At 46.9% G+C, this 23,185-nt stretch overlaps 1 protein-coding gene across 4 annotated transcripts in view; it reads right to left on the bottom strand.

Annotated features, from left to right (window-relative positions):
* The window catches only part of RCSD1 (RCSD domain containing 1), a 68,748-nt gene extending 66,718 nt beyond the window's left edge, over positions 1–2,030 (bottom strand). For 2 of the 4 annotated variants that reach the window (XM_011235924.3, XM_034666682.1), the window contains exon 1: positions 1,897–2,030. In XM_011235924.3, coding sequence (XP_011234226.2) covers positions 1,897–1,899 — 3 coding nt within the window. In that variant the 5' untranslated portion in view covers positions 1,900–2,030. Of the gene's footprint in view, positions 1–1,806 lie in introns of all 4 variants that reach the window. The other 2 variants (XM_011235925.3, XM_011235923.3) reach the window with 2 other exon arrangements.
* Between the last annotated feature and the right edge of the window lie 21,155 nt (positions 2,031–23,185).

Below are 23,185 nucleotides of genomic sequence, written 5' to 3'. Positions count from 1 at the left end.
GGGGAAGGGGTGGGGAGCGGGGGAGGGCGGCCGGCGATCAGGGTTTAAATTTAGACACAAATCTAAACAGATACTGTCCCCTCCCAGGGCAGGACTCGAGCGAGGGAGTCACGACTCCATTAATCTGCCCAAACATGGGGATGGGACAGCCGTCTGGCCCCTCTTCCTCGCGAACTTTCCGCCGGACCCCGGTCTTGGCCCCGGGTCCCCGCCCTTCTCAACCTGGCGATCCTAGAAAATGCCTTTTTCGTGCCCTAAAAAGTTAAAGCTGTTCTTTTATTCTTTTTNCCCCCGGGTCCCCGCCCTTCTCAACCTGGCGATCCTAGAAAATGCCTTTTTCGTGCCCTAAAAAGTTAAAGCTGTTCTTTTATTCTTTTTATCTCCCCGCTTTTCTGTTTCCTTCCTTTACGTGCATCCTTCTTGCTTTCTTTTCTCCTTTAAAAAAAAAAATGATGGCATTCATGTCATACCTGGGTTTCCGGGCATTCTTGCCTGGGAGTGAGAGGACCTTCGATGCGGCTGTGTTCTCTCCCGGCCCCAGGACGCGAGCTGTTCCAACTGAGCCCTCTTCGCTCAGCGTGGAACCGACAGGACCACTTTTCCCCTGTCTCATCTCTTGTTCTTTCCACGTGCCCTGGCGCGTTTTCAGGAAACCCCTATCAATCTATCCATCTCTCATCTGTGTACGGGGCGGGGGACCACAAGGAATCCAAGCAAGGATTTTCAAGTTCCTTGTAGCATTGAATCTTGTTCTCTCCCCCTGATGTGATTGATGCATTGGATTCTGTGGGAATTTCAGCTCCCCCAGGCTGCTTGCTAAAGGGCCTTTTCGCCGTTCCTATTAAATAGAGGAAAGGGCAGGATCCTGAACATCCGATTCCCATAAGACCCAGCATAGCAGCCCTCCCCCAGGGCTGTCCCAGCCCTCGGGGCAGGCTGCGTGGGAGGGACATGGGACCTGGAATCTGCGGTAGGTTCATTCTCCGGTTACCAGCCTGCGTACTGGCCACCAGCCCTAGGTGCCCCTTCTGGATCCCTCCCCCCAGGACAGAGAGAAGAGGGGAGATACGTGCAAGGATTGTGAATGGAAGGGGATTGGCTGGCGGGGAGGGATGCCTCCATGTCCCGCGGCTTTCGCCCCGCACTGCTCCCATCCCCAAGGCCTCACCCAAGTTCACCCCGGACTGGGAGGGCGAGCAGTGTCAGAGCGCAACAGCTGGGTGGGCCCTGTGAAGGGAAATATACGGAGGATCCCGTAAAGCAAACAAGTGGAGAGTTTGCTCACACTGGGAAAAAGAGCTCTGATTCAGCTCTTGGTCTTTCAGGCACTTAGATTGCTGCTTTGGGTACCAGTCTTAGAAACATGACCTTCTTCCTATCATAGAACCTTCTAAAGCCTGACTTTCTAAAACACTGACAGCCCAAATGCCAAAATGTTTGCCAGTTCTGAACATAGGAGCAAGGCCTCGATTTCAGAAACGGATTGCGCGTTGGATTCCGGCTATGCTACTTCCTGGCTGGCTTTCCTCTCACAAATCACTTAACCTCTCTGATCCTCAGCTTCCTCACGTATACAGTTTAGTTGGCACTCTGAGAAGAGTAGCTATTTTTATAATGCTTAGCTTTGTGTACAAGCTCAAATGAATAGGGACCAGATATTTCTTTTATTTAGAGCAGGGCATCCTGGGGCCCCGTGAAAGCGCCTCCTTCCCCCAGGAATTAAGGGCGAGTCCCCTCCCATTTCAGCCACACAGGGGTGAGGGCTCTAGGGCAGAGTTGGCAGTAGGAAAGGAAATTTCCTGGTACCTTACAATGCATACTTGTGCCTGTGACTGTTTTCCTTTCTTCCTTTTAAAAGTGCAGGACTGAGCGGGTGCTAGGAACACCGTCTCTTACCATGTCTTCTAACCCTGACTCGTGGCGCCTTTTTCTTTCTGCCTCCGTCTAGTCTTCTTTTCGGCTCAGAATGGGGCTGCCCCAGCACAGGTTTCTGGCTTCATAAACAGGAGGGCGGAAGTGCCTACCCAAAGGAAACCGTTAGGCCCAGATAGCATCACAGCCGCCCCAAGTACCTTGCAGCTGCACCCCACGCCCTGGTCAGACCTTCCCTTGCCCAGCGGGAACTCGTGACCCACAGTGCAAACAAGCCCGGCGTCTGTCATGCTCTGGGGTCTTAAGACCTGCAGAGTGGAAAGCTATTCCAGAGCTCTTGGGTCCCTAGAGAGAGGCCTCTGCTGGAGGAAGGAATGGAAAATGGAGAGAGAGGGGTGGAGGGGTGGGACAGCCCAGAGCTCAGTTTCAGCAGCCATGAGCAAGTGTGGGGGGGTGGCTCCCCTTCTTTTTCCCTCCAGACCCTCCAGAAGATCCCCAAGAAGCCAGAGTGGAGATAACCCAGCTGGTAAACACTCTATTTTTTTTTCTGGGTCACCTAGGATTGTGACTTGTTGCTCTGACAGCCTAAGGGGAAGGGAAAGTGGCTGTGAGGGGTGGTTCCCCTCCCTCTCCGGGGGGCTGGTTGTCTCACCAGGACCCACTTCCTTTGCTTTCTCCCACGCCCCCTCCACACACTCTTGCAGTCTGACCAGCCAAGCAGTAAATAGAGGCCAGTGCAGAACGAAGAACAAGGAACACTAGAGACGTAGCCAGGGCAGGGGAGTCTGTGTGTCGTGGAGCCCATGTTACCACAGGCAGCCATGGGCACATGGCAGGTCTTCCATGGCTATTTGGTGAATGAATGAGTGCATAGCTGACTGAGTGGAGCAGATTAGTAGAATCTTTGTCATTAAATCAAAGGCAAAGCCTTTTCCACAGATGGGTCTCCAATGGGGGAAAAGACCCACTGGGAGAAAAGATCATTGAAGGCCGTGATAAGTTAAGCAGTAACTTAATTAGTATTTGAGCAGAATTGTCAAGAGCTCAATCAATCAGCTCATAGTAAGTGGCCAGACTGTGCTGTTGATCATCCATTTCTAAAATTAAGAGCAAGAAACAAATATTCTTTCGTGATTGCAAATATTAACTTAAAACACACACACACGCACACACATACACATACTTCAGCCCTAAATTCTTGAAATGTGGCAAAAACAAAACAACTAATTCTGCCATAAGTGACTATGTCATTGAGGAACAGAGTTGAAAACACTGCAAAGAAAGCATAGAGGCTTAGGGTTTTTCTGTGTTTAGGAGTGGCAACAGAGGGTTTCCCAGATGGCAGAAGATGGAAGATGGTAGCTGTTTTTAATGTGTGGAAGGAACATTGAGGAGGAAGGCAGCAGGGTAGCAATGGAGCCACAGGGAAGACGTGAAAATGTACAGAGGACAGTCAGCAGGGATTGGAGACCTCGTGAGGAAGGCTTTTGACTGGCCCTTTGGGGGTCAGGAGATTGGCTACATAGGGAAATTGACCAAATAAGCTGATATACTGAGGCCTGTGGGAGCCAGGTTTCTGGGGAAGGGAGGTACAAACATGTAGGGCTGGGGTAGGGGGACTAGAATGAACCAGACTGGACTAGAATGAATTCTGGTGCTGGATGGGAATGGGAGGTAGTGGAGTGAAGTCATGGTCTGCAGCTGTAGATAGCTGTAGATATCAACGTATATACATACATGCATATATTTCTTAGCTTGAGCCACCGAGAGAGCCTAGGACCAGTGACACCCCAGTAGCAATCAGTGCACAGGGAGCCCAGATCTTGGTTTCTAAATACCATTCTCCACTAAAGGAACCAGGGCTGGTGGGAGAAAACGGCTGATTACAGGGCTGGGGCAGATAAAAAACAAGTGTACCCTTAAAAGGTACTCACTAATTACAAAGGGGGAAAAAGTACCTTTACAGAGAACAAACCTAACAGACATCATATTAATCAAGTGATCAAAGTAAATATGACCCACAGTGGGACAAATGGACATCACACGCTACCCGACAGGATACAAGAACATAACATCACTTCTGGAATATTCTTGCCCAAAGTGCATAAGCTAAATTTAATCATGAGGATACATTGGAGAAACTAATAGGAAGATATTCCTCAAAGTGACTGGTCTATCACCTTCAAGCACAGTAAAAGGAAGGGCGAGGAAGGATCCTAGACTGAAGGAGATGAAAGTGACATGACCTCTGGTTTAATGTGTGGTTCTGGGTTGGCTCCTTTGACTCTAGAGTCTAGTAAAGACTGTGAACCCTACTAAAGTGTCTGTATCAAATCACAGCAATGTACACTCTAAGTACCTTACAGTGTTATTAGTCAATTATACCTCAATAAAACTGAAGGAAAGAGAAATTATTAGGATCATTGGCAAAACTGTAAGGAATCCTGGGTGAAGGATATGTGGGAGTTCTTTGTATTAACCTTATAGCTTTTCTCAATGTTTAAAATTAGTTCAAACTGAAACATGAAGGAAAAAGGTGGTGGGGGAAGAATTGAACTGTCCCATTTGTCTGATTTCAGCAGATTCTCTGCCCAGTCCCTCTGCGTCTGTTCCTCCCCCTTTCCCCCCACCCCAGACACCCCCGGGGTGGCCAGGGGCCCGGTGTCCCCGGTGTGGGAGAGAGGCAACGGGCAGAGAGCACCTAGTCTTCTGGCATGGCAGGGGATGGAGACAGGAAGGGAAAGATTATTCAAGTCTTTCTTTGTACAAATATCTTTGTGTGGTTGTAGCAAACATATGTATCTTAATGATTTTGGAGGAGAGATTTAATTTAAAAAAAAAAAAAAGAAGAAATTGAGAGCCAAACTGGACTGAGGGAAGGCTGTAGATACTGACAACAGACTGTGCTCACTTCCAGGGCACCGAAGAAGGAGCTGGATGTCCGAAGCCAAAGCTGAGAGAAGGGCCCATCAGGGAACTCCCAGGGTGGGCAGGGGGAAGCCCAGCCAGGACACTGGTCTGATTACCAATGCCAAGGAACAGTATTAACAAAATCCCCAAGGGGGTAGTCTGCAGGCCCCAATGGATTGTGGCCTTTTTCTTCTGAGGCAGATGCCATGTTTAGGAAGGAAATTATGCAGCCCTACAAGGAAACTCAAACTTTCTCAACCTTATTGTATCATGCACTACCCCTGAACACCAACCTTATCTCTAGCTGTAAATTAGAATGAAAAAATATTTGAAAAAAAATATCTATGCCTGGTCAACAGGGAGTGGCACCTGGCATTGGGGTTCTTCTTTTTTTTTTAATTAAAAAATTTTTTTGAAGATTTTATTTATTTGAGAGAGAGAGAGAGAAAGAAAGGGGGGGTGGGGGGCTTGATCCCAGGACTCCCTGGGGCAGGGCTTGATCCCAGGACCTCAGGATCATGACCTGAGCCAAAGGCAGACACTTAACTGACTGAGCCACCCAAGGTGCCCCTTTTTTTAAGCTTCAGTAAAGAGGTAAATCCTGAATAGTCTAAGCCAATTGTGGAAATAACATTCCTCTCGCCAGAAATTGGTTTGGAGAGAAACAAATGAGATTTTGGTCAATGGGATAAAAGGGGAAATCTGTATGTTTCCTGATGCAAAAACACATAGGAAGAGATGCCCTGTAAATATAGGGTGTTTTCTCATCTAGTGCTATGCCCAGAACTGCAGCAACCATTTTGTCACCATGAGAAAAGCTGGGAAGAGCCAAGAATACAAGCTCCACGGAGACAGAGATTTTTGTTTCTTTTCTGGTCAATGTATATCCCATGTACCTAAATCAAGGCCAGGCACCAATAGTCTTTAGTAAATAGTCATCAAATAAGGAAACCTATGACTGTTGAATCACTGAACTGGCCAATCGCAGAGGGACGATCCCCTGAATTTCTTCTTACGCGAAGTAATACGTTTCCTTGTGGTTTAAGAAATTTGAGTACAGTATTTGGTTATAGCTGAAAGCATCCAAATGATTAAGATAGATACAAACTTACGAGAAGACAAATCAGATGTATATACCAGCACAGGCAAAGAAGCGTTCCTCAAAAAAAAAATGTTCAGCTGAGATGTGGAGAAAGAGACTGGCCTGGAAGGACAGAGAGAGAAATACACACACATACAGAGATAAACAGAGATGGGAGAACATGAGGCCAGAAAAGATAGTGGGAGACCTAATACCTATTGGGGAAGAAAAAAATTTGGTTTGAAAAAATTAGAGTAATCCCTGTCAGAATTTGAAGTGTCTTAATTCCTGTCTGAATCTCGGGCAGCTGTTGTAGGTAATCCTCTATTTTTCCTTATTCTTTTTCTTTTCCCCAAAGATTTCATTTATTTAGTCATTTTCGAGAATGGGTGAGCGCAAGCAGGGGAAAGAGCAGAGCAGGAGGGAGGAGGAAAGAATTTCAAGCAGACTCATGCTGAGCACGGAGCCTGACACCGGGGCTCCGTCCCACAACCCATGAGATCATGACCTGACCCAAAACCAACGGTCGGACACTCAACCAACTGAGTCACCCAGGCACCCCTATTTTTCCTTATTCTTTTTTTTTTTTAAAGATCTTATTTATTTATTTGGAAGAGAGAGAGAGAGCACGCAAGCAGTGGAGAAGAACAGAGGGAGAGGGACAAGCAGACTTCGAGCTGAGTGTGGAGCCCTGACATGGGGCTCGATCTCACGACCCTGAGATCATGACCTGAGCCGAAACCAAGAGTTGGACGTTTAATCGACTGAGCCGCTCAGACACCCCTCTTTCCTTATTCTTAAAAAGAAAAAGAACTGATTTCTTCTAGAAAGAAAGTGGATCATATTTACAGAATTAAAAGTACATTTTCTTTTTTTTTTCAAGTATGTTTTCAAAGAGTAATTTCATAACACAATTTCTTTTAGGATATTTTTAGTAATGTTAAGTGCTGTGGCAGTTTTGCCAGTAAAGGCATTTAGTAATATGAATCAGTATCTTGGATTGGGCAGGAGCTTGTCCAAAGCCAGAGGTTACCCACATGGCCTTAAAATAAATATCTGTGATGTGTCTACACAGTAAAGTGAAACAGGTTATGGGAAAGAATAGTACCCGAGTCCCACCTCCACTCATCCCCTTTGCTTTCTTTAACATGGACAACAGGCGAAGAATGAAGTGAGAAGTTTTCTTCCTTCCTTCCTTCCTTCCTTCCTTCCTTCCTTCCTTCCTTCCTTCCTTCCTTCTTCCTTCCTTCCTTTTTAAAAATATTTTCTTTATTTATTTGCCAGAGAGAGAGAGGGAGCACAAGCAGGGGGGAGCTGGAGAGGGAGAAGCAGGCACCAAGCTGAGCAGGGAGCCCGATGTGGAGCTTATCCCAGGACCCTGGGATCATGACCTGAGCTGAAGGCAGACGCTTCACCCACTGAGCCACCCAGGAGTTCCTAAGTGGGAAGTTTTCTGCACATGACATGCTCATTTTTCAACCCCAGCAAAGTGCACCTTTGCAAAAATTTACTAAAAACCTGTGTCCCCACCTGTTAGTATCTCTTTTCCTCTTGGGGGGGCTGCCCTATTCACCCATTTGTTAGGACAGAAACCTGGAGTCATCCTTGATTGTGCTTCATCTTTACCAACCTGCTGCTGCCATTCCGACTCAGAAACGCTGCCATCGGTCCCCTGGCCTCCCACCAACCACTGCTGTCTGGATAAGATGTCCTGGTCATCTCTGAGTATCTTCTGATTGTTGGGCTTGCCTTCAGCCTGACCCACCACCTCCCCCCACAGTTCCCACTCTACAGACAGCAATCTCTCAAACGTGGGGCTCTGCACCCTTTCCTGTCCTGCACACTCCAGGTCTCTGAAAGAGTCTGTTCTCTGCCCAAAACACAGTTTCTTCCTTTGCCTAAAGCGAACTCTTATCCATTCCTCAGTTCTGGATTAGGCTTCCCCCAGGGAGAGGGTCCTGACCATGCTGCCCCTTCCCCACTGGCAGGACACCCCCCCCGGGCCACGCAGACATGCTTCCCACTCACACCTCCTACCTGTACCCTTCCTGTCTTTGCAAGGGTTGCTTTCTAATTGCGTGTTTACTTTCTTTATCCTCTCACAGAACTTGAAGCTGAATGAAGGCACATTCCATTCTGCCTTGGTCAAAGTCTGTGATCGATGCCAGGTTCAACTTGGGTGAGTAAGTACGGGTTGGACGAGTGAATGGGCACTGGCCCCACGCAAAAGAAGCAGATAATCCACACTGTGATCCATTTCTTGAACATCCCCCTAAAAATGTAGTAGGAATGTAAAGAGGAGTAGCATAGAGGGTAGCACAGAGATTTATAAAGATCAGCATTGAAACCAGACTTCCTGGGTCCTACTGTGACCTTGATCGAGTTACTTAACCGTTTCTCGCCTCTGTTCTTCCATCTGTAAAGTAATGGAACTTGCCACAAAGAGCTGTAAGGATTAAGTGAGTTAATACAGGGGAAATGCTTAAAATAGTGGCCAGTGAATGGTGAGTGTGGTGGGTGCTGGATGGTTCTTGACATAGCAGTAATGGGAGCAGGAGCCGTTCCGCGTCATGAAGAAATGACGATCGCCAGGGGCAGGTTCCTTCCCAACATGCGTCCATCCATGTACACCTCTCAATTCCAAGCCATCCTCTTATGATTTCCACCTACTTCTTATAAAGTTCTCTGCTTGGCTGCAGCCTCACCTCGGAGGACAGGTGCAACTTTATCATATTTCTCCTCATTTGTACGTTACTCAACAGTTCTTGAGTATTCTAAGTTCAGATTCAATTCTGCATTTTTTTTTGCTTGCACATGCCAAAAAAGGGGGGGGAGAGGAGGAAGGGGTTTCATAACTCAATTCTGAATAAATTTCACTAACTTGAGCAGTGTTTCTTCCTTTTGGAAACTGGTTTTAAGTTACCTTCATTTAAACAGTGCATAGATTTCATGCATAGGAACTATGGGGTTTTTCTGGAATAGTCAAGCATTTGACCTTCTTTTCTGAATGTTACCACTTATCACCTTGTTTAATCAACTTGTTTACTTGCCTCACCCCATCGGATCACCTCACAACTCAAAGAGCCAAAGGCTTTCCTGTGATTTTACAGTTTTGGAGCATGTCATTATTACATTTTCTGCACTCGTGTCTCTTCATTCACTTTTCCTGCTTCCCCACCTGTGATAGTACTTGAGACTTTCTTTTAAAAGATTTTATTTTTAAATTCTCTACACCCAACGTGGGGCTCAAAACTCACAAATCCCAGGTGTCCCGTATTTGAGAATTTTAAAGATTTCTTCACCTTTTTTTTTTTTTCAGATTTTATTTGACACAGAGAGAGAGGCAACGCAAGCGGGGGCTGGGGTGGGGGAGAAGCAGGCTTCCCACTGAGCAGGGAGCCCAGTATGGGGCTCAATCCCAAGACCCTGGGATCATGACCTGAGATGAAGGCAAACGCTTAACGACTGAGCCACCCAGGCGCCCAAAGATTTTTTCATCTTGATGGGCCCAATACCCTTCGGCCCTGTGAGGCCCTCACTGTGTCCCGATCTTATAAGAGTGTCATTTATCTGAGAAGGCAGTGAACAGTAGACCCTTGAACATTGGAATCATAATTTGAGCTAAATACTAAATTTCCTGAAGCAGTGTTAACACTGGCTTCCTGGGTCCCGAGGAAGGACTGGGGGCAAGAGGAAGAGGAAGCTGGCTCAGGCACGCTCAGTGGGGATGGGAATCGGGGGGCTCTGGGTGGAAGGACCATGTGAGCGAAGGGCTCCGGGAGCCTGAGGGGCGGTGGAGAGGGCCAGGAGGGTTCGCCAGATGCCAGCTTGGACAGCCCTCAGGTTTACAAGCTTCTGCTGCACTGGGCACACACGAGCCCTTTGAGTAGACATTACGTTTAAATCCATCCTGGCCTCTTTCGAGGAGGCTGGCTGCTCCCAGAGTTTTGTTCTGGGAGTGCTTGCACTTAGTACTTGCTTCTGAAAAATAGGTGATTATTGACCTTGAGCAGAGTTGCTTCTCTTTCGTCTTTCTTTTTTCTTTTTGCACACGATGGGACTCTCAGGCAGCGACAGAGAAAGACATGGGGCAAGCAGGGAGAGGGAGACAGGACAACCACGCACCTGCAAGGAATGAGGGCAGAGGGGCCATGCTGAGAACTGGGGACCCCAGGCCCCAGCACATGTGTGCTTCCTGAAGGGTGAAGTCACTTCACCAATCTCTTTCCTCATTTGAGGATGAGTCTGGTCACCCGAGGATGTAGTAAGGAACTCCTAATGAGAATGACCAGACATCTCCAATGAAAACGGGTTAGGCACCCAGTCTGGTCCCACGCAGCCCAGCTGGCCATGAACGAAGGAGGCCAAAAGCATCTCTACTGCCCCAGTCAGAATGGTGTGGGTGGCCACGATCGGGAGCAGGGTGGGGGTGGGGTGGGGAAGGAATTTGCATCTTGTGGCTTAATCAGATCTGAAACCTAACATCCTGTTTTCTGGAGGTTGGGCGCGTCAGTAGCTGAAAGCCTCCTCTGACCATGGCCAGCCTCAGGAAGTGAGTGTCAAGAGCCTTGTAGATGGGAACCCAACTCCTGGGTGACCAGCCTGCAGAGCACCCCCCCCTTATCCCGGCCGGTCCCCCTACCCTCCCTGTACCACAATTCTAGAACTCCAGACCTCAGCCCTCCTCTTCTGAGACTTATCAACAGGAAGTTAAGTCAGCTGGAACACTCTGTTCCCTTGACATCTTTGTTTTAATTCTGCAGCTGTGTTTAAGGCTTCATGAATTCTCTCTCTGGCTCTGTCTCTCGGGTCTGTCTGTGTCTCGGCTTGGTGATTTGCTCTCACACCCCTGCACCAAGTCATGGTGACCGTAAGGCTGGTGGACCGGAGTGGGAACTGGGATGGATAGGAAGGAAGTGGGCTGGTAAGAATGCACTTTAGGGACTGTAATAGTACAGTTGATGAGCTAAGGAAGGCAACTGTTTGCCCGGGGATCATTACTCAGGAGACACTGTAAATGCCGAGGAGGAATTCCTAAGTCATTAACACCGTGCGCTGCCCTCAGCCTCCCTCCTCCCCCCTTCATGGTGCTTGTGTCTACCTCAGATCACAGTGTGGGCATGCCCTCTTTCCTCAACATTCTGGACCGTCTACTTGGTAGATGCCATACTCACTCTTATTCTCACTCAGGAAGCTTCTCTCCCTTCTTTCCACCCTAGTCAGCTTCTCACTTAAGGAACCACAACGCAGCTCACACTCGCAACTGGTCCCCACTTTGTCCTCTTAATCGCTGGTAGCTGCAATTCAGGGGTCCGTCCTTGCTGAATGTCTGAATTTTGTTCACAGAACACTGTTCTAAGACTCATCAGGGCATTCCTTCCCCTCCCCCCCCGCCATGTCCTGGCTTCTTTCCCTTCTACTGCCTGTCATTCAAGTGTCAGAGGGAAAGCAGCTCTAAACTCAGAGCCTGGGGTCTCCAAAGCGCCCTCATGGCTACAAGGAAAGGGGTGATTATTCTTTCTCCACGTTCTTCTGTCTCAGCAGATCCAAGAAGAGCGTCCCCATTCATGGCAGTAGCTGGCCCATCAAACACACACATGTAAACAGCCGGCGTTGGTTTTACGTATTTATTTATTTAAATATTTTATTTGCTTATTTGACAAAAAGAGAGAGAGCATGAGTTGGGGGAGGAGCGGAGGGAGAGGGAGAAGCAGGCCGAGCAGGGAGCCCAACGGGGGACTCGATCCCAGGACCCTGAGATCATGACCTGAGCCAAAGGCAGACGCTTCACTGACTGAGAGGCAGCCCTGCCAGGGTTGGTTTTAAAGGAGGACCTGAGGCAAAGGACTTACAACCACTCAGACTGGAGATGTTTTGTCAATCACTTGAAACCTCACGTAGCCCAGAATACGGGTCCCTTACGTCTCTGAAAACCCCGTCTAGAGAATCCGTACACAGATCTGTTGTCCTTTCTCCATTTCTATACACTAACAATGGATAATCCAAGAAGGAAATTAAGACAACAATCCCATTTACAATGGCATAAAAAAATACTCAGGAGTAAACTTAACCAAGGAAGTGGTAGACCTATACACTGAACGCTACAAAACATTGTGAAAAGAAACTGAAGAAGACACAACTACATGGAAAGACATTATGTGTTTGTCCACTGGAGGATTTAAATATCGCTAAAATATCCATACTACCCAAAGCTATGTACAGATTCAATACACTTCCTTCTAAAATCCCAGTGGCATTTTTTTTTCAGAAATGGAAAAAAAAATCCTAAAATTCATATGGAATCTCAAATTGCCTGACTTGCACCCCCCCAAATCTTGAAAAACAAGAACAAAGTGGGAGGCCTGACACTTCCTGCATGCAAACATGTAACAATGCTACAGTAATCTAAACAGGTACTGGCATAAAGACAGACACATAGACCGGTGGGACAGAACAGAGAGCCCAGACGTCAACCTTTGTGTATAGGATCAAGAGACCTTCAGTAGGGTACCAAGACTACAAATGGGGAAAGGACAGCATCTTCAACAAATGTGGTATTTGGACAATGGGATATTCGCATGTAAAAGATTGAAGTTAGATCCTTACTTTACACTGTATTTAAAAATTAACTCAAAATGGATTAAAGACCTAAACATAAGACTTAAAACCACTAAACTCCTAGAAGAAAACACAGGGGAGAATCTTCACGACATTGAATTTGGCAATGATTTATCAGTTATGGCACCAAACGAACAGGCGACAAAAGCAAAAATAGAACAATGGGGCTACATCAAACTTTAAAACTTCTGCACATTGACAGCAACAATCAACAGAGTGAAAGGCAATCTGTGGAATGGGCGGAAATGATAGCAAATTTTATATCTGACAAGGGGATAATATCCAGAACACATAAAGAACTCCTATGGCTCAACAACAAAAAATGAAATAACTCAATTAAAAAATGGGCAAAGGGCTTGAATAGACATTTCTCAAAGAAGATACACAAACGGCCAACAAGCATGTGAAAGATGCTTAACATCACTAACCATTAGAGACATGCAAGTTAGAATCACAATGAGATATCACGTCACACTCATTAGGATAGCAATGATAAAAAACACAAAATACAAAACACAAGTGCTGGCGGAGATGCGGGGAAATTGGAACCATTGTGCACTGCTGGTGGGAACGTAAAATGGTGCAGCCACTGTGCAAGATGGTATGGAGTTTCCTCACAAAAACTAAAAATAGTGTTACTATACGATCTGGTTATCCCACTTCTAGGGATCTATCCAAAAGAATTTAAAACAGGATCTCAAAGAGGTATTTGCACACCTATGTCTAGTGCAGTAGTATTCACAATTAGCCAAGATATGGAGGCAGCCCAAGTGTTCACTGCCAAATAAATGGATAAAGAAAATGTGGTGTATATATATGTGTACAAACCACAGAATATTAGTCAGCCTAAATAGGAAGGAAAATCTGTCACCTGCAGCAACATGTATGAACCTCGAGGACATTATGCTGAGCGAAATAAGCCAGTCACAAAAAGACAAATACTATACGGTTCCACTTGCTTGAGATATCTAGAGTAGTCACATTCACAGAAACAGAAAGTAGAATGGTAGTTGCCAGGCGCTGGGGGAGGGGAAAGGGAGAGTGGAGTTGTTATTCAATTGGTATAGAGTTTCCGTTTTGCAAGATGAAAAAGTTCTGGAGATCTGCTGTACAACAGCGTAGTTAACACCACTGAACTGTACGCTTAAGAATGGTTTAAAGGGTACATTTTATTTTATTTTTATTTTAACCACAATTAAAACTAAAAAAAAAAAAAAGCTTGAGGGGAGTAGAAACATACATGCTCGAACATGTTTAATCATACATTGCCTTCGTTTGTCCCACACCTGTGCGTTTATGTCAAAGACCAGGCTTACGACTCACTGAGTAAAAATATCTAAAAAAGCATATTTAGCACCAGCTAGGAAAACACCTTTATAACAACCAGGCTCCCACCTGTGATCTCTCGTAAGAAGGGGTGAAAACTAGGGAACTGAGACGCCAAGCGCAGGCAGTCTCTTATGGAGAGCTTTTGCTAGAGTTGAGCTGCTTGATTTTCAAGGTCGTTCCTCACGTGGCGGTTCTAGGATTCCGCACCACAAACTGGGCTGAGAAGTGGTGTTAGTGGTGCACATTGTCTCAGTCTCTCTGACTGTGCCGTGAGATGAGCCGCTGAAGCCACGGACTGAAGCCTCCGCGGGATGGACAAAGTGTAGGACAGTGATTATTACCGTGTGTGTCTGTGGGTTGGCGGGGTCGATAGACCGGCGTTGAAGGAGGGCAAACGTAGAGCAGGAAGCAAGCAAAGCCTTGGGAAGGGGAAGGACCCATGCTGTGAATCTTAGCATCTTTCAAAGTAGGAGACAAGATGCTACGTGCTTCCTCATGTGATGCAATAGGGAGGACACAGGGCCACCTGTGATGCGACATTTCTAAAAGTAATTAAAAATTCAACCAGAGTCTAATCACGCTTCTAGTTCTAACTCCCAGGTTATATGGCATTTGGTTCGTGTATGACCCATGAGGACTTAATCAGAAACACCTGGAAGAGGCTTTTCTATAGATCAAATGAACTGGTTTCTTTGACGAATAAATGACATTTAAAAAAAGAGTAAAGAAAGGGAAAGGAGGAATTGTTCTAAATTGAAAGAGACTTAAGAGAAGTATCAAAATACAATGTGTGGAACTTCGTTGGATCCTGATTCAGACACACCAATCGTTTTGAGACAGTTGGGAAAATTCGAACACAGAAGATATGCAGAAATCCATGTCACTTTTCTTAGGTGTGAGAGTGGTGTTAAACACAAAGGGTGTTACATGTCAGAGGTATATACTGAAGTATTCACGGCTGAACTTCAGAGTTCCGAGATTTGCTTTAAAGTATTCCAGAAAAAAAATGGTTAGGGGGATAGACAAAGCAGGGTTGGCAATGCACTGACCAGTGTTGAAACTGAGTGTAGCACGTGGGAATTCACAGCGTTATTCTCTCTGGCTTTGTTTATCCTTATAAATGTCCACAATAATGGGAAAACAGTGAACCCACTCAAGTTGACTGGGTATCCGAAACAGGTCTTGGCGTAGAAGGCAGAAGGGACACCGAACACTTTGAGATCAATAAATACATCTTTATCCGCTCTATAGGTTTGCTCAAGGGCCGTCTCCTTCATGTGGTTATGGCGAGAGTTACTTCATTCATTTCCTGAAAACTTTGAGAGTCAGCTCCATGACCAAGCAACCCACACGTAGCTAAACTCCCAAGAGAAATGAGTGGCTCTATCTATCAAAGACAGGTGCAAGAATGTTCACATCAGATTTGTCCATAGTAGTACAAAACTGGAAACATCCCAAGCATCAAAGAACAGATCGACGGATTGTGTATCATTCCTACCAAAAAATATAACTCAGCACAAAGAGAAACAAACGACTGACACAACACAGGGGAATTTCAAACACATAACGCTGAGCAGAACCAGACACAGAATACAGCTGACTCAAGAACATGCACAACTAAGGGAGGGTGACAGAGGCAGGATGATAGTTGTCCCTGGGTAGTGGTAGTGGCTGGGAAGGGCCAGGGAGATCCTCTTGGGGAAATGGAGTTGTCTTACATCTTGATCTGAGGGCTGGTGATGCATGTGTAAGAACCCATCAGCCTGGACATTGAAGACCAGCATGCTCCGGGGCGCCTGGGTGGCTCCATGGGTTGAACAGCTTTTTTCCACTCGGGTCATGATCCCGGGGTCCTAGGATTGAGCCCCGCATCGGGCTCCCTGCTCAGCGGAGAGCTTGCTTCTCCCTCTTCCTCTGCTGCTCCCCCTGTTTGTGTGCTCGCTCTCTCTCTCTCAGATAAATAAATAAAATATTTAAAAAGATCAGCGTGCTTGTGCATTCTAGGGTATATAAAACTCAATTTTAAAAATAATTTTTGAAAGTAGGAAAAAAGGGGCGCATGGGTGGCTCAGTCATTTAAGTGTCGGACTCTTGATTTCGACTCAGGTCATGATCTCAGGGTTGTGAAATCGAGCCCTGCCTCGCGCTCTGTGCTCAGTGTGGAGTCTGCTTAGGATTTTCTCTCTCCTCCTCCCTCTGCCCCTCCCTGCTCACTCTCTCTCTCTAAAAAAAAATAATAAAATAAAATAAACTTCTTTAAAAAATAAAAATAAATAAAAATAGGAAAAGAAAGAAAAAAAAACTTTGAAGTGTTTGGAATTTCCAAGAGAGACCTAAGTGACGGTGTAATTTAAAATAATTTTAGGGTCTAAAAACATCTAAGTTCCTGACTCTGACAGCAAGCCTCTTCTGAGGAAAATACTGCCTGGAATGTTCTATAGTCCAGGGGTCAGGGAAAGGGTTCCAGTTCTACCCCAGACTTCCATCCTGCTTTTTCCCTTTTGCAAAATACATCAGCCCTGTTTACCCAGCTGTGTGCCCCAGTAGCAATTAAAGAACCCATTCTTTTTTCTATTTTGTTTTTTCTCCGAAAACATTCCTGGCAAATTCCTAATCATCACCAATTCAATACACCAAGCCAAAAGAAGATGTCATGCACAAAATAATGAGCATACGGCCAGGGAAGAAGAAATGATTTGTTGTCCAGGACGACCTTCTGGGACAGTGAGGGGTTGAGGAGGAGGGGGAGGGGTGGTGGGGGGAGCTGCGTGGCCGAGTTCTGTCAGTAGTGCCAGACATACAGTAAGAAGACTTGGGTTTAAGTCTAGCTATTTCTCTGACTAGTTAGGTATTCGGGGGCAAACCATGCAGCCCTGTCTCTTGTCATCAGTTCCACATTTGAGAACTGGGGGTGGCGAGCCTGCAGGTTGTCACGCGGATTAACTAAGATTGTGTGCACACGGGGCGGGGGGTGGGCAGCTCCTGTGACTCAGTACGTGGTGACTCTAAGAAAAGAGGAGAAGAAAGAAACAACATGGCCAAGTTTCTTCTTTTCATCTTCGACTTGTCCCTTTTCTCTCTTCCTAACCTCCTGGTGTCTTGAGGGTCCCCAGACCCTTCCTGCGGCAGGCAGGACCCCACCCCCACACCTCCTCTCAGGTGCTCCACTGCACCGCTGAGACCAAGAGTTAGCGATGAGACCAATGCCCCCCAGATGCCCTCTGCCAGGTGCAGAGAGGAATGAGGTGCTGCAGAGGTGACATTGGGATTAACGACGAGACCCAAAGCAGATTTTTCCAGACTGCGAGGTCAGCAGGGGCAAACCCAAAGATACAGGAAAGTGTGCACTCTAGGGAGGGAAAAACAAAGCCTTGTGCAGCTGGGATGGTGGAGAATGAGGCTGGCTTTGGCCATGCTAAGGACCTTGGACGCTGGTAGGAGAAGGGGCAACACCGGAGAGGCTGTTCTGCAGGGGTCAGAATTGCATTTGGGGATGATGATTCTGGCCGCAGATGGAATTGGAGGCAATACATTTGCAGACAAGGAAACAAATCAGAGGATCCTGGCCACATGATGAAGACCCAACCTGGAACGGAGGGGAGGGTTTGAAAGACATTCCAAATATCTTACTGATGAGCTGCACCGGCGTGCAGGGGTGAGCTGGAGTTGCTGCGAAGAGCTACAACCTTCAGAGGAGGGTGCCAGATTTATTGGACAAAATCACAGGACAGATGTCCAGATAAATTTGCATTTCAGATCATCAATGAATAATTTTTAGTATCAATGTGTCCTGTGCAATAATTCATCTAACGTTTGAATTGAACTGTGGGTCCTGGATTTTCTCTGGTAACTCGATTTCGGAATCATTTCCCTAAAATGCAGATCTGATTTGCTTAAACCACTGCTATCATAATTCAATTTCCCTGGTAGGTAATCCTCCTGCAAAGAGACTGCTCTTGTTAGTCAGAAAGAGCATTTGGGGGGCACCTGGGTGGCTCAGTCCGTGAAGTGTTTGCCTTTGGATCTGAGGGTCCTGGGATGGAGTCCCACATGGAGCCCCCCCGAGCCTCCCCATCGGAGCCCCCCCCATCGAGCCCCCGCATCGAGCCCTCCCCATTAAGCTCCCCACAGGGCTCTGCACTCAGTGGGGAGTCTGCTTCTCCCTTTCCCTCTGTCCCTCCCCCTCCATGCTCTCTCTCAAATAAATAAATAGATAAAATCTTTAAGCAAAACAAACAAAAAACAACAACAGCAAAAGAGGGTTTGGGTCACTTGAGCAACCCTAGTTTTCCTTTTCAGCTGCAGAATGAGCCTAGAGAAGAGCACTTTTCCAGCACCTTTATTTTAGCGGCATGGCCCACCTGTGCCGTCATTTACTCAGTATGTTTTTAGATCTATGTTAAATTTGCTCATTTATAAATTAGTGTTTTCCTAAGTAATCATATCCATGAAATCTTCAGTTTAGTATGCTAGTTTTTTTTCTGTACTAATTAAATAAACACATAATGATAAAATAACTCCTTTTTTTTTTTAATCCCCATACTACAGAAAATGTGCATACACGCTTTGGGAAATTCCAGTAGAGTAGAGAGAGCTGGGCCGGGGGCCCCAGTCACTGTCCAGACAGGGAGGACGATGTCCCGGTGCGCTTGCAAACCTGTCCTTGACTCCACTAGGTTAGAAGACAGACAAGCCCCTGATAGGAAATGGGCACGTGGGACTGCAGGTCCCGGTCCAGGGTTCTCCTGGCCCCAGTGCCCAAGAAGAGCTGTGTGGGGACTGGTGAGCACCAAGAACTTGGCTTCAAATTAGTTGGGTTGAGGCATGACCTCCCCGGGGGAGCAACTCCCTCGCCAGGTATTGTAAGCCGATATCCGAGAAGACTGGCTGTGGGATTTGGACACAGGCTGCAATCTACCGGCGTGCACAATGTCTAATTGTTCCTGATTTGTTTAGAAAACTTCTCTTGACAAGTTGGTAGCAGCTCAGGTCAGTGTCAGTCCCTGGGCTGTCCAACAGAGAAGTTTTCCCATGTTTCTTGGTGGAGACTGGAGCCATTGGAATTGGGACTCCCCGAACTCAAACCAACTGGCCATTCTTGCCCAGGCACTGAGACCCCGAAGGTCTTGCCAAGAGCCCAGAGGCTCTGCTCATGATTTCAGCACTTCAGCCAAATAATGGTCTCCATTGTTGTTTTCCAAATGCCACAAGGCTCTCTCCTCTCCAGGTTTCACTCATACACTCTGCTTGTAAAAAAAAAAACACACAACCCTGGATTGTGTCAGCATTCCACTGGGCCCTCTGTCTGCTTATCAAAGTCCAGACTCCTTGGTGTGGGCTGATGGATGCCTGGTGTGCTTTTCCAGAGTGGGTTAGTGAGAAAAAAAAAACCAGTAGGGGTGGGGGAGGGGAGTTAGAGTAAATGTGAAGCTGCTGTAACAAACAGACCAAAATCCAATAACTACGTTATTTCTCTCTCACGTCAAATTTCAGGTGAGTAGTTCAGAGGCAGTACGCTCCAAAATGGTTTCCTCAGCTCCTGCCATCACATCTGTATCCCTGCCATCAGGAAGGAGGAGAGCACAGGCTTTTGTTTTAAGGGGCTGGCCTGGAAGAGTGCACATATCACTTCTACTTATATTTCACGTTGGTCCAAACATAGTTACACGGACCACTGTAGCTGCAAGGGAAACTGGGAAATGTAGTCCTTAGCTGAGTTTCCAGTGTGGGCAGTTAAGAACTTCTATTGCTGTAGAAAAAGAGACTAGACACTGGGCAGAACAGATCGCCAAGACCACAATAACTCTGGGAAGCTCTTGCACGAACTGAGAGGCCATTTATGTTTTCTTTAAGAAGTCTGGATTCAGGGTCGGATTATCGGGTTTAGAGCCACAGCTCTGCCTCTCAGGTGCGATCTTGGCAAGTTGTGTAATGTCTCTGAAATCTCAGTTTCCCCTTCTGTACAATTGGGTAATGATAATTAGTCTGCCCACTCACTGGGATGTTGGGAGGCTCAAACACACTAATGTCTTTGAGAACCTAGAGTAGGGACGTGGTCACCTAAAAGCAGAATGCTATGTACTGCCCTGGGACACCCCGAGGTGGTTTTTGTTGGTGCTGTTTTTTTTTCACCCTAAACCACGTATCTGAAATTTCCCGGAATGGCGTTTCCCCTCACAGGCCAATACTGTGGTATGTCCTAGTCACCTCCCCTGGTTAGCCTGCCCCGCTGTGGCCACGCACCTCTCCCCAGGCTCCTGGGCTCCTGTCTTTCTCTTGAGTGACGGTCATTGGCAACCTGCCCCACTAGCTCTTTCTGAGTTCTAATCATGTGTGGCCGATGAAGGCCCAGGAAGTCACTTCTCGCAGAGTGGAGGGGAGGAAACCAGTGAGCGGCCCCAGCTTCCCCATCTGAGCGGTTCCCCCCACCCCATGGGCAACAAACCACAGAAGGCAACCTTGGCATGTTTTTGCAGCCCTTGCTCAGCTTGTATGACAGTCTACGGTGTGTGTTAGTGATAGCAGAATCTGTCGTATCTATTCGTCTCTAAGCTCCTGAAGGAAGGCAGGAAGGGTGGGAGGAAGGAAGGGAGGAAGGAAATCTTTTCTCAGCATCTTTTGTATGACAGGCACATAAACAACTTGCCAGCATTTGTCGCTCACCCAACGTCACAGCCAGCAGGTATCATGACTTCCCTGTCGAGTCGGAGTTGGAACTACCTTACCCAGGACCACCCAGCCATTGGCACAGGAGCCAGGATTTGAACCCAAGACCTATGACACCCAGGCTGGCTCTCTTTCTGTAAGGCCATCATTATTTTTATTACAGTTGAGTGTGAAAGGCTAGAAATCACCTGGTCAGTCCTTAGATCCTCCTCTGGGTATGAACACGATTTCATGTCTGCCACAAGGACCCAAAAGAGTTAGAATAAATGGCATTTTTCACCATTTCATCTCTGATAGTCCCTGGCACAGTATCTGACATGTGAAGCAGGTCGTTATAGTATTTCCTGGGCATACTGAAGTTGTTGGATTGATATTTTTTTTAAAGAATCATCACTGCATTCCAAGAGTTGAAGGTGAAAGCACTTTGCAAAGCCTTCATGGGACAAGGGTCTTTATGCGGATATAACAAACAAGGGAAATCGAGGAAAGGGGTTTTCTGGACACAGCTGTTCATGCCCAGATTCTTGGCAGGCCCTGAGCAGGAGTTCAGCAATGGTCCACTGTGTCTGGTATCTGGGTCACACTCAGTCTTGAATCCGTGGCAAAAGCAGATGGCCACTTCCGGCAGGCATCCCCCAGAGGACAGAATTTCCCATGAGGTTTGTGCATGGAAACCATCCATCCTGGATTTTCTGGCATGGTTCAGCTTTATGTCTTTTGTTCAGAAGTCCTTAGAAAGGCACGTGCCTGGTTGGGTAATGAGTCCTGCTCTTGAATTTGGAAAATATGGTTACAGCAGGCACGTGGAAAGTGCCTTTTATTGCTTCCTGCTATAGATCAAAAGTAGAGGGGTTGGACAGCCCAGGACAGCCTGCTTTACCCAGGCAAAGGGAGGGACCCCAGGGCTCATGAATCATTCTGTTATTCTGTTGAGGTCAGGAAGCCGGGGGCAGCTTCCCCTAGAGAAAGCCAACTGGGCCTGGAGCAGGGCTGCATCCCGAGAATGGAGTCCTAGAAAAGCTGCCGCAAGTGATAACAGGAAAGAAGAGAAGCAGAGACAGAAACTGCTCGTTGGATCTCATTGCACAAAGGAAGGATGTGACCCAAGGGCTCCTTGTGACACAGGAAGAAGCACATTTGGGGAAGTGAGAGCTCTCTCTGCAGATCCCTCAGATTAGAGGCCAACCATGGGTGACCCCAGGGCAAGCATGAGGTTCTTTTGTGGTTCTGGCTCTTTCCACACCCCGGGTGGGGTCACTGCTGGGTAAGGGTGCCTCTCACAAGCACTGTCCAACAAAGCCAAGAGCCTGTTTGGTTTCTAGGGTCAGTCCATTAAGATGCCCACAGTCCCCATTCCTCCCACCCTTCAGCTCCCAGCCTGTTTGGTGACTCTCGAGGGTCAAGCTTTGTGCCAGCACTCAGGAGACCAGGGGTCTTATCTGGATTCACTAATCAGCTCTGAAACCTCGGGCCCATCACTTTTCCCCTCTAACCCCTGTCTTCTTGCCCATCAAATGAGGAGTAGCGAACACCGACCGAGCTGTAGGGTGCTTTCCACTCACGTACTAGCCTGGTTGCTTCGCTCCAAGGTGACCCAGCCCCCTGACTCCACACAAAGAAAGCTGGAAAGTGTTAGTTTTCCCCAGTCCAGCAAAATCTTTTCGATTCTACACACTCCATTCATTCATTCATTCAAACATGTATTGAGCACCACTGTATGTCCGCACTGCTAAGTACCACCTACTGTTAGCTTTTACTTATCGAGTCCCTCTAACGTGTCATGTGCTGTCTTGCCTGCTCTAGATAGATCTGCCATCCCATTTAATCCCCCCACGGCTCTAGGATGTGATACTTCCCCTTTTAGGCTAAGAAGAATTTAAGCAACTTGCTCCATGTGTCTTTGATTCTAGGTCAGACTCCAAAAGCGGTGTCTGGATACACTAATTTGGTGGCTGCAGAGACACGTGACATGCAGTTAGTTGGTTTCTGATCTTAAGGAGGTTCCAGCCAGCAGCCCTGTGGCAGAAGGCCAGCCCTTGACATTCGAACCTGTCCCACCCATTCCAGAAACCCTGGTGACCCTTGAACACACACGGCCAACTCCTTTTCTCTCGGAGCTCCCAGACCCAGTTCCGCAGACCTCGGGTCCCACAAGAATGTAAACTGTAGAACAGCGCCCTCGTGCGGCAGAAAAACAACATACATTTGAGCTTTAAAGCACTTTTAGTTTTTACTTTTTTTCCCTCTTTCCTTCTGAGTATTTGAAACATGCTGGGGAGAAATGATGACAAATCGCTACACCTGCAGAACTTGACCCAGAGGCAAATGAACAAGTGCTAGGACCGGCAGGAGAGAACAAAGGGAAGTGATCTTGGCATACCCTTGCTGAGTGACTTGATGTCCTGCACTAGCCTGGAAAATCGAAACTTTGGTTGTTCCAAACTGAGAATGATCCTTACTTCTTTCCATATTCCCTTTCTTCCTTTCTACTTGCTTTTTCATTTCTTCTCTCTTTTTCTTGTTTTCCATTCATTTGCTTTTTTCCTCTTCCCCTTTCTATTCTCCCTAACTACTCTAAGAAACAGCTCTATGTCCCCATAAAACATAACATTTTTATTCTCTCTTAAATGTTATTCAAAAAATTTGCCTCTTCCTTTTTGAATGTGTGTTTTGGTGGAGAGGGTGTACAACGAGGGAAACACTGATATA

Source organism: Ailuropoda melanoleuca, chromosome 8 (assembly GCF_002007445.2).
Source record: "Ailuropoda melanoleuca isolate Jingjing chromosome 8, ASM200744v2, whole genome shotgun sequence".
NCBI lineage: Eukaryota > Metazoa > Chordata > Mammalia > Carnivora > Ursidae > Ailuropoda > Ailuropoda melanoleuca.
This window is presented reverse-complemented; position numbering and strand designations above follow the sequence as displayed.